The sequence below is a fragment of the Hemicordylus capensis genome, chromosome 1, assembly GCF_027244095.1.
Source record: "Hemicordylus capensis ecotype Gifberg chromosome 1, rHemCap1.1.pri, whole genome shotgun sequence".
Lineage (NCBI taxonomy): Eukaryota > Metazoa > Chordata > Lepidosauria > Squamata > Cordylidae > Hemicordylus > Hemicordylus capensis.
The window spans coordinates 372,730,550-372,742,833 of record NC_069657.1 but is presented as its reverse complement, the minus strand read 5'-3'; the positions used below and the strand labels follow the sequence as shown (position 1 = coordinate 372,742,833).

General features: G+C 42.5%; 1 protein-coding gene across 10 annotated transcripts in view; it reads left to right on the top strand.

Moving 5' to 3' along the window:
• Window positions 1-12,284, top strand: part of PDE10A (phosphodiesterase 10A) — a 385,571-nt gene that overhangs the window by 347,146 nt on the left and 26,141 nt on the right. For all 10 annotated transcript variants that reach the window (XR_008316105.1, XM_053295826.1, XM_053295814.1 and 7 more), the window contains 3 exons: window positions 3,375-3,561; window positions 4,053-4,195; window positions 8,186-8,269. Coding sequence is in view for 9 of the 10 variants with exons in the window: in XM_053295826.1 (XP_053151801.1) it covers window positions 3,375-3,561; window positions 4,053-4,195; window positions 8,186-8,269 (414 nt within the window). In the remaining variant the exon portion in view is untranslated. The remainder of the gene's footprint in view (window positions 1-3,374; window positions 3,562-4,052; window positions 4,196-8,185; window positions 8,270-12,284) is intronic.

The window sequence follows — 12,284 nt, the reverse complement described above, 5'->3', positions numbered from 1 at the left end:
TGTTTAAATTTACTTCCTCCAGGGGGCTTCTCTGAGGCAGTTGGGGGGGGGTGTTCATGGAGGTTCCCCCTCCCCCTGCTGGCCTTCCTTCAAAAAAGGCCCCATTTGGCTGTTCTTCGGACCGTTCAGACCTTTTCCCTGGTGCAGTGGCCATTTTGGAGGCCACCATGCCTGCGCAATGGCCCATTACACAGGCGTGACAAAATGGCTGCTGCACTGGGGGCCTGAACAGGCCGAAGAACAGCCGAAAGGGGCCATTTTTGAAGGAAGGCTGGCATGCAGAAGGTTGCAAGTTCCCTCCCTGGCACCTCCAAGATAGGGCAGAGATAGATTCCTGTCTGTAGCCTTGGAGAAGCTGCTGCCAGTCTGTGTAGACAATACTGAGCTAGAAGGACCTATGGCCTGAATCAGTATATGGCAGCTTCCTATGCTTCTAAGTATGTGGCTAATGGAACAGGTATGTTAATTGGCTTTGAGCATCTATGTTCAAGCCCAGGTACATTGGATACGATTCCTTCTTCAGTGTTAGGCTTCCTTGTTGATAATATGGCAGCTTCCTATGTTCCTGTGCCTTTCCCCCTCCAAACAATTATCTAGAAATGAATTATTAATACTGATTTACTTAAATTATAACAGAAAAGGAAATGTGTATGTGCAGAAAGCAGCCAATTAACTGGATTATTAAGTCACATACATATGTTGGCTGACATCCAGACTAGCAGCTATCCTCAGCAAACCACATCAGCAGCTTTTAGTAATGCAGAATTACACTGTACACATGGGGAGAGGCCATTTTCACTAACCCGCCTTTCCCGGAAACACTTCCTGCAACTCCAAAATAGGTCCCCAAGGGCTGTGCAACCCAAAGGGACTGCTTCTGGAAGGGGGGGAGATTGATGAAAATTGCATCCCACCCTCTACGCACAGTAGGGATGTGCACAAAACTGGTTTGCCCGGTTCAGTTTGAACCAGGAGGGGGAGGTTCGGTTTTGGTTTTGCTCGAACGCTCCCTGGTTCAGTTTGAATTTGAACTGGTTAGAACTGGTTCAAACCTCCAAAAGTGGGTGGGGTGTTAGCTGGCACCCATGGGTACCTGCCCCCCAAAGCAATCGGACACTTGTACGATTTTTAATGAATTTTTGAAATTTATTTTTTTCTCATAGGGTATAATGGGACTCAAAGCAGCCCATCATTCCCTGTTGTAGAGCACACATGGGTTCCAACAACCACCCCAACCCCGAAGCAATAGGACACAACTACGATATTTATGAATATTTGAAATATTTTTAATTATTTTTCTCATAGGGTATAATGGGACATGTACCAGCCCATTATCCCCTATTGTGGAGCACCTAGGGGCACAAAGGTGGGGTGGATGGTAGGCACCCAGGGGTGCCTACAACCCACAAACCCCAAGGCAATCGGACACTCCTCTGGTTATTGGTGAATTTTTGAATTCCTCGTAGGGAATAATGAGGATTGCAGCAAATGTATAGCTTCACGTTGGGGGGTGGGGGGAAGAGGTGTCCTAGAGCAGAGTATGGTGGGTGGTAGTTCCAAAGGTGGGCAAGGAAGCTTTCAGAATTATTTGAAAGGAATGGAGCAAAAGGTTGATTTTTAAGTGATTTTTGAAGTTTACGCGTCTTTAAGGTTTTTCTCCATAAAGAAGCATGGAGGTGTCAGCAAATGTATAGCTTCACGTCGGGGGCAAAGGAGTGGCCTAGAGCAGAGTGTGGTGGGTGGTAGTGCCCAAGGGGGGCAAGGGATTATTTGAAAGGAATTGGGCAAAGGGTTGGTTTTTAAGTGATTTTGAAGTTTATGTGTCTTTAAGGTTAGCAAATGAGAGTGGATTCATGGTTTGTCATTGAAAATCTTATACGCTACCAAAGAATCTACACTCAGAACACCTCAGAAACAACAAAACCCAGTACCCCATGGTTTAGCAACCCATGGGGGTGGTTGGCACCCTCGCTCTGGGCCACCCCAGCACCCCCTAAGTGCAGTTATGAGGCTGCTGAAACCTCAATTATTCTCTATGGAGAAAAACCTTAAAGCCACTGGTAGGGTGCTGGGGTGGCCCAGAGTGAGTGGTGGTGTAGTGCACAGAGGGTGCCATGGGTGCTAACCCCTGGCTGCCTACCACCCACCCCACATTTGTGCCCCTAGGTGCTCCAAAATAGGAGATAATGGGCTGGTTCATGTTCCATTATACCCTATGAGAAAAATAATTAAAAATATTTCAAATATTCATAAAAAATCGTAGGAGTGTCCAATTGCTTTGGGATTTGGGTGGTTTTTGGCACCCATGGATGCTCCACAATAGGGAATAATGGGCTGGTTTGAGTCCCATTATACCCTATGAGGATTTTTTCCCCAAAAAATTCATAAAAAATCGTACGAGTGTCTGATTGCTTTGAGGTTTGGGTGGTAGGTACCCATGGGTGCCAGCTACCACCCCACCCACTTTTGGAGGTTTGAACTAGTTCAAACCAGTTTGAACTGAACCACCCCCAGTTTGGTTTGAATTCGAACCTGCAGCTCGAACCTAATGGCTGGTTTGGTTCAAATTCGAACCATTGAACCACCCCGGTTTGAATTTGAACCAGTTAGAGTTCAAATTGGTTTTCACATCCCTAATACACAGCACAGCTCTGCATGACAAGACACTGCAGAGGCAGTTTGCACACTGTGCCTCTGTATCTTTAATCAAGATGTCGGCCATTCATAACTTAAACAAAATACAATACAATGTTATTGAGTAACCAATATTGAGAAATAACATAATGCAGTACATAATATAAATGTTTGGTGCATATAACTTAATTTAAAATGACAGTTATTCCATGGACAGATTCTGATTAGTATGTCTGTTCCAGTATAATACGTGTTTATTCTCTCAGCCTCAGTTCCCAAGGTGCAATATTGTGGTGATAATACAGACTTTGCAGTGTCCTTGCAATGATTACAAAATGTTAATATATGTTAAATACTTTGCTCCAAAAGTGATATATGAAAGCTCAGTACTGTATTTACCCTACTCCAAGATGAGGTTTTCTCCAAGTTCTTTAATGTTAGAAATTAGGGGGATTGTCTTAAATTTAGATTCCTCTTCCTTTTGGGTAAATTCATATAATTAAAACACTACTCTATATAACAATTCTATATAACAGACCATATTAAACAATACTCTATATAATCTGTATTGTTTAAGAGGGTCATCTTAAATTTAGAGTTGTCTTCTATTTGGGTAAATATGGTATTATTATTTCTTGTTTACACAGTCAGACAGGTGTTATTGACTGGTTTGTTATGGTCTCATGTTAAAATCTATGGATTGAACTATTGTTAATTATTCTCTTTCTCCCACTCTCCAGAGAGGTAGACCTCTACACAGGGTACACCACCAGGAACATTTTGTGCATGCCTATTGTGAGCCGAGGAAGTGTAATAGGCGTTGTGCAGATGGTGAACAAACTAAGTGCAAGTGCCTTCTCTAAAACTGATGAGAACAACTTTAAAATGTTTGCAGTCTTTTGTGCTTTAGCCTTACACTGTGCAAATGTAAGTTTTACTCCTTAAAGGTAGCCAAGTGAATCAAAACAAAATTAATTCATTTAGAAAAACGTATTATTAGACTACTATCAGTTTGGGATATATTCATTTTGTAAATGATTATGGCATTTGTTTAGCCAAATGATTCATAGTAATTTCATTGGTTTAAAAAAATATTGATGACAAAGATTAAGCTGATGCCTTCTGTAAAGATGTGGGATTAAGTTTTTGCTATATCTTTGGCATATCTGTGATTGTAACTATACATTATATACATATACTATATGTATATAAACTATAACTATAAACTATACACTACATATATAATGTAACTATACATTATAATTAATGTATAGCCACATTTAATGTACTCAAAATTACTCCTAAAATAGTATCCCAAGTAGTGGCTTGTAGTTGTAAGGTTTAAGTTTTGTTTTTTTAAAACGTTTAAACTTGATGGAAGTAACTATGTTTTATATAAAAAACATATTTTATTTTAGATGTATCACAAAATTCGCCATTCAGAATGTATTTACCGTGTAACTATGGAGAAACTTTCCTATCACAGTGTTTGTACCTCAGAAGAATGGCAAAAGCTCAAGGACTGCATACTCCCAACACACCTCTGCAATGAAATTGAACTGTAAGTTTTTATTACAGCCTTTTGGTTTTTTACATAAATTACTCCCCACAGATACTGGCAATATAGTAGCTGTTGTGATCAAAAAATCACCCTTAATATAAGTTGTATGACTTGAATCTGTTTATTTCCTTGCACTGTAAGGGTTGATTCACATGACAGAATTGCTGGCCGCATTGTTTCCTTTAAGTAATTTAGATGTGATGGGATACTTATGGAAGCATAATGGAATAGACTGGGGTGTAAAACTCAAATTAATCAGAGTGGCAAATTCCTCAGGGGCCTCAGCCTAAGTTGGAGAACATCATAAAGCCACCCCCCCCGCCCCAGCATCAGTGTTTCATAGTCTGGTTTACAGCTCAGGCAGAACATACAGTGAGGAATAGGATGCTGTGAATGGTTCATGGGGTACAGCAAGTGCTTGTCTCTGCCTCTTGAGCCACCATTTTGTGTCTGCTTCTATCCCCTCCTCCTCTTGGCCACTGTTTTGCAGATGGAAGATATTCTTTTAAAATAAAAATTAGATCTTGCAAGCCTGTAGTCTGTCTGCTCTGTTGTAAACTATCCAGGTCATTTCTATATTCCATAATTTAGACAGATTTTTTTGATAGGAGTACAAGCTACATTAGCAGGGAATTCCAACAAGTACTATAAAGAAATCATCAGGATCCATTAGCTCTGGGTAGGGGCACTTCAACTGATCCCCCATCTCGGTAGTGTTTAGACATCCCTGTCAGTCTAAAACTCATTAGGTAGCAATTTGTCCATAACAAGGGAACCATTAGTACCTCCCCAATTCCCAGGTCGCTATTATCCTGACTGTGGAGAACATCAAATCATGTGGATGACTGACATATATGTAGGGCTTAAAATACTCTGGGACAGTCACTATGGTTGTCATGACAGCCATGAGGCATTTAATCATTTGTATAAACAGAACAGCTACTTTCAGATCTAACATATCTGCTGTGCAAAACAGTGTTTCCAGTACACCCAAGTATGTTAGTGAATTCAGTGAAAGGGAAATAAAACACCTGCTGCAAGCAGGTATGATGCAGAGGCAATTAGTATTAAAAAGACTGGCACCTCTATCATTCTGAGGCTCAAGATGAGATTATGAATATTGACACCAGAAGAATATGACTTTGGATAACAAGATAAAATACAATATAAAATGTTTGGATTGCATTACTTTGTTTTACAAAATTCATTACCACTCAGGGCAGCATTCAAATTTGTCATCGTCATTATCATCATCTTTACTTTAACTAAGCATTCACATTTTCCAAAGTGTCATATCTTACGTTAGTGTAATTTTTCACCAGTTTGGGAAAGTTGTTTGGGTTTCTGTGCTCCAGACAGCAGGCAGTAAAACCCTTCAAAGTTCTGGCAGCTGGTGCAAGGGTATACCTCTGCTCTGTGTGACTAACTGAGAATTGTAAGTGCTTAAAAGGCACCTTCTGCAATAAAAGACATTTTGTCCCAGAGACAAATAAATAAATAAATGCATATTGGCAAAAAATACTCTACTTTAAAACCCTGGGCTTAGGATTAGTCACCTGAAAAGAAATTGCATCCCTGTCATAACTGAGCAAAGGGGCACCTTACAAAGTGGCGCTTCTCTTATATTTAGCAGAGCAACTGGTGAGCTTTCCTAGCTGCACTCCAGCTGCACAGCTTTGGGGATGTAACAGGAGGCAGCAAATTTCAGTGGTTTGCTCTGCTTCCAAAGTGCCTTGTGTCACCTGAAAATATTTCCCATAGGGTTGTGCAGCCCTCAGAGAGATATTTTCAGTTGATACAGGGCCCTTCTGGAGGCAGTGCAGACCATCCAGATTTGTCCCCCCACCCCACCCGCCACGCACCTGGTGTGTGATTGGAGCACTGGTGGAGAAGGTGTCCGGTGCATGTTATGTGTCCGTCTGCTGTTATGGATGTCCGTCTGCTGTTATGGAAGTCAGCCAGTTGGTATTATTATTCTGGGAGTATCTTGATTAAAACAAAGACTCAAGCACATTTCTGCATGATGTGAGAGAAAAAGAGGGATCCAAAACAACTACAGTCCAGTCATATTAGGTCAATTTTTAGCAAATAGCAGGGAGAAATCCCAAAGTTTTGAAAATTGGTACAGATGTCAAGGATACTGTTGTAAGTAGCATACTACTTAAGACTTGATCATTACGACTTGATCATTAGATCATTACGACTTGAGCATTGGCCGCAACCTCGGAAAAATGGCAGCCAAAAATAGCGTTACACATATATATCACAACCGTTGCTCTGATGGAAAAATGTTATATACGAAAACCGCAGAGCATCAAATTTACTATAAAAATGTGGTGTTCAATGTAAATTTCAACCAATAGATTTGCCGTAAAGTGAAGGTTTCTGTGGAACACTACTTCATAGCAACTGCACCATCCCTGGTTTTTTGTTTTGTCTGTAGCTCACTTATATAAATTTTTCCTGAAAAACCAAACTTACATATTATTAAGAAGCATGAAATTTCCTGTGAGCCACAAGAGGGGGTTTCCCCCCTCTTTTTTGCTACATGATTCAAGGAATGAATGGAGGACAGAATGCATGCAGTTCATGAAACATGCCTCCTACATACTCATTTCCACACATCCAAGAGGTAGAGCACAGACACATTTTTTTTTAACGTGGTTTCCCCATTAGGTCTAATCCACAAGATGCAATTTAGAAAAATCTTATTTTCTTCACAACTGGGCTTGTACTGTGAATATCCCAGTCATCACTTTGCTCAGGGCCATCACTTTCATGACCCTCTGAGCAACAGTTTGTGAGATATATGCTTAAAAGCCATTTTTGGAAGCCATTTTTCTAAGATGGCGGCCAAAGCTCAAGTCATACCGATCAGGACTTTTAGTATATTACTTACAACAGTGTCTTCTACATCTGTACCGATTTTCAAACCTTTGGGATCCCGCCCACCCAACTGAACTAAAATTCGGGGTGTGCAAGAAACCGGTTTGCCCGGTTCGGTTCGAGTCTAAACCGGACTCAAACTGAACTGGGCACGCTCAGTTTTGTGGCATTGAACTCCCCCCCCCCCGCTCAAATTTGAGCTGGTTTGGAGGTTCTAAACTAAAATTATTAATACTACTGCTGCTACTACTACTATTCACTGCCATGATGCTGTGGGTCTGGTGGACCCAGGGGGTGCTGGTTTGGCTGGGGGGTGTCTCCTTAGTCTCCCTCCCCCCTTTCAGCTTCTCCTGGTCCTGAAAGGTCCATGTCAGCACATTTTGGGGGGATTCCAGCCCTTTTCCCAGTGGTGGCAGCCATTTTGGAAGTCACCGTTCATGCTCCCTGGCCATTTGTGTGGCCTTACCCAAGTAAAAAGTTTAGAACTCCGAACCAGCCCCAAACTGGCTGGCGGGGTTCAGCTCGATGTCGAGCTGAACTGGGCCCAGTCTAGCTTGAGGGAGAGCCCTTGAGCCAGACTAGTTTGATGGCGAACTGGCTTGACCTCGAGCCGGTTCGCACATCCCAACCTAAAATCACTGAATTACTACTAAATTATTCAGGAAGAGAAAATAACAAAGGTGTGGCTCAGTGCCCCATCTCCCACCAAACATTGCAATAATCACCTATGAGTGTGAAACAGGGAAAAATGATACAGAAAACATATTAGAAGATAAAGGCACCCAAAACAGTTTGCCATTTATGCTCAAGGCCAAGTGTAGGGAGTGTTTCTCAACCCATCATCAGAGTTCTGAAGTGAATTCTGTCTTCTGCATGAGAAAGAGCATAGAAGGCCTGTGGCATCCTGAGAAACAGTAGAGACTTGTTTTGGTCAAGAAGCTGGTCTAAATCAAGTATAAATGAACATATTTTGATTGAAGGGATTGGAGTTAATTTGAAACAGAAGAGATTCTGGTACAAAGCTTTTATACATGTACATCCATAAATATCAGTGGGCACTCAAATGCCTTTAATTTTACTAATTGTATATTTTCTTTATAACAGATACCATTTTGATATCGCTCCCTATGAAGATTTCTGGCCAGCTATTTTTATCCATATGATCCATCAGTGTTGTGGGTTTGGCTGGTATGAATTCATCATTTTAAACCTATATATTTTAAATTATATTATTTTATATAGTCATCATTTTATTTTGTTATCATGCAGTGACTTGTCTCTATGGGATAATTTTTTTAAAAAAATATTCTATTTCTGATTCTGCTCACTAATTTTTCTCTTGTTAAGACAAGGACTGCTGTAATGCAACAATCACCTTTGTTTCTATAAATAGCATGTTTTTATACACTGGGACAATTCCTACAGAGTGGTACTTTCAGTCCAGATAAGTGATAATAACATTAAAAGTATTTTCTATGTTGAGGGGAATTGAGGTCCATTTATGTGTAAATGGAGAAATAATGCTAAATATTTACTGAAGAATAGAGCCAGTATTAACTCTTGTATAAAATACTTGGAGAAATGTATTATATGGGAAATTGAGCAAAATCAAAAGAGGTAACTATTAGTAGTCGAAAACACTTGATTTCTTATTATACTCCCCACCCTATGTGATAGTATTATAAAAGGCACTTTAGAACATCAATATTGTGGCAGTGGCAGCCTATCCAAGTTTGGCAGGGGAGGCAGAAAACAAGCCACAGGTCCAGCTCATTCCCACATTTCTCAGCCTAGCCGCCTCACACTCTCTTGCCTAGTCTTGCTGCTGCGTTAACCCAAGGCACATGGGCTGGTCTTTCATCTGGTTTCCCAACCTCATGGTTGACCAGCCCGCACACCTGGGGCGAGATGAGGAAGAGTGAGGCAACCGGGGTGAGAAGAGCATGAATGAGCCACACATATGACTTGTTTTCTTCTTCCCTGCCCCACCTGGATCGGCCACCATTGTATTTTGATCATACTGAACTTCCTGTGTATGCCACCAGACCATCAAGTGCAGCAGTGGGACAGAGACAGGTGTATGGCCACCATTGAGCAGGGGAGGATGAGTTTCCCCTGGCCTCCATGGCCCCAAACACTTCCAGGGGCCGTCAGAGACTTGCCCCTATTCCTCCCCACACCTTTGGAGGGCCGCCAGAGTTGCTCATTCATCCCTGCACCCGGTTCTCTGAACTGGCATTGTTCATGCACCATTGGAGTTCAGTCTGCAAGGTACACAAACAAGGTGCCAAGTGCAGCAGGCAGACGTGCATCTCACCCACCTTACTGCTGGTGACCATGCCCCCTTGCTCATGATGTCATATGCAGGGGTGTGGCCGGTATGTACTGATGTGCATGCACATTAGTACAGGGGTAGGTGCCTGCCAGTTGAGCTTGTCCCACAGCCAGAGGAGAATGTGCACAATGTGTCTGACTTCCTCCCAGTTCAGCCACATCACACTGCTGCTACTACTACATCAGGATTGCTCAGATGAATGACTGAAGGCAGAGAAGGATCTGTATTCACTTTCTTTAGCTCAGTGTTAGAGATGTAGCATGTATTTTTGCTGAAGAACAGATAAGATTATCATGGGAGTAGTTCATGCAGCCCTTCATGCTCACAAACTGGCAGAACTCAAATATCTGCTTCAGTTCTTGATCACTTCATTGTTAGCTTCTCACAGACATTGTGCTCCACAGTAACTAGTACTAGTCAGCTGGAACTCATGCAATCCAGGCTTGGAGAAATAGCTCTGCTACTGGAATACTTTTTTCAATGGTGTGTTGGGCTGGAGGAAATCACATTCCCTCCATATTTTCTCAAAGAGGAAATACGGATAAAAGCAAATATATGTCCAAATATCAAGGACAGCAGATAAATAGAAGTTCAGAACGTTAAGGCCTCTAGGTTCACGGGATGCTTTGTTAACATGCTGTGTTCCCATACTTTAGTCCTACAGCTGTCCAGACTATCTCATGACCCCAGCAACACACTGAGCATGTGCAGTTAGAATACTGCAACTCTCTGTTCCTGCTGCATAAGCTCAAAGTGCTGGGAATGCAAGAAACTGCAGAACTGGAGTATCTCTCTAGAATAATGTGGCATGGTGACTTCCCATGTATACAAGTATGCACAAGAAGCCCATGTAATCAACTGCACTTAAGTACTGCACACCTTAAAGACATTACCTGGTCCAGCAGTTCTGGTGTGTGTGGCAGATCTCCAAAATGCAGAGAGTGAAACCGTATGTGAGCTTGAGATAATATTTCAGGAAGGTTTGAAGCCATTAAAACTGTTGTATCTGGATCGTGATCTGTTGCATTCATAATGAATGGGGACCTTGCAGATAGATTGACTAGCTCCTTGCAATGCCCCCTCTGCCCGGCACATGCACCATACTCCCCTTATTTGACCCAACTGCCGAAAATAATGGAAGCATGGAGCAGGCGCAGAACCCATTCATTATGAATACAACAGATCACTACTAGATCATCGGTTACAGATGAACAACCTGTTTTTTCCAGGGGTTTGTGGCAGTGGGGTGGGGGGAGGAAATTTGGTGGAAAACAGAAACATATTGAATAGTTGTTTTCTTATCACCTCTAAACTCACTTAACACATTTTACGTTCTTAAAATAATCAGGTCTAACTTTTCTTTAGTATGTTTAAGCAATTTAAAAGTATACCTTCTGTAGTTTTAGTCAGATAATAATTACAAATATGTCCAATATTAGAAAGAGACAGCAAGGGGCTGCACCTGAAGGTTCCTAAGCATATCTTAATGTCTGCCCGTTAGGAAAACAGCGGGGGTGGGGGAATAAAACAAGAGTTGCAAATAGAAACCATTGACATTGTAGTACAGTAGTGGCCAGTGCGGGTGCCACTGGGGCAGCGACGAGAGGCACCTTTAAGCATAAATCAGGAGGTGCTTACCTCCACTCCAGCGGCACCTGCAAGCTGCTCCGAGCTACAGTGCACTGCCCTGCACTTCCTGTGGCAGGGGATTGGCTCCACCACTCCCCTGGCTTCCACCGAGCTGATCCCCCACAGGCAGCCAGTTGAGTGGCGGAGCCGATCCCCTGCTACAGGGAGTGCTGGGTGGCACACTGCAGCTCAGAGCAGCAGTAAGCACCGGCCACTACTGTTGTAGTAAGCAAAAGGAAGTGCTTATTATCTGGACAAGAACGGTCTCCTCTCCTTATTGTCTCCTCTATTATCCAGAAAGAGAGGAAACAATACAAAAACATGCAACACTTGTTTAGCAGAGGTGACAGTGGGGTGAGAAGGCATATCACAAGCAACAATCCTTCTTTCAACCTGCTTCCAGCTTTCCAAAACAAAAATCTTCTTGCATAAATCAATATATTGAGTTGAACTTTGTAACATTGAACTCAAGTAATGGATCATCATCATATCAGTCATAGTAACTGTGTCAACACTGGGTCCTGGACAGCCACTGGAGGACAGAGGTTGAAGCCTGAAGTTAGTACCAGAAGGGTCCAGCAGATGAGGAGTGAGGGAACACACCAAAAACTTGGTCAAGAAGCAAACCAGGAGTTAGTGTTGAAGTGCTGAGGTCAGACCCACAATGGGTGTTTTTTAATGCCTAGGAGACAAGCCCCAAAACAGTCTATCTGCTTGGCCCCTAGGCTCTGGCATGTGAGGAGATCCCAGAGTGGGAACCTCAGTCCAGAAGGAAGATTGGGAGCTTCATCTTCTCTTTTCATGGCCCCAGTCTCTCAAACAGCAATCAATCAGGAAACAGTTTGATGAAGTTGTCTGGTGCTACTTATTTTTGATTTTGGGGTTCAGACCTTGGCAGGAATGGAAGCAAGGTTTGGCCTCATTCCACTTTGTGTTAGCTATGTGGCAGTGAAATTCTGCCATGTATTGGGAAATGGGGTGCTTGCCTTGACACAGGACCTACAAGGCTATTTCCACTGTGTGTGTCTTATTGGAGTCTCCCAAAATACTTGTCAGGACCTGTGCTCTGTGGGGCAGGTCTGGGGACACATCTAGAATAGCAATTGGCACTGGTTAAGGAACTCTCTTAGCTTCTTCTGATTGCCATCAAGTTGTTCTGGCAGGGGGACTGCTGGGGCTAGGGGCAGCCATGGTATTACTATGGGTGGTCGTTCTAGCTGCTGTAGTGGTTGGTCCTCT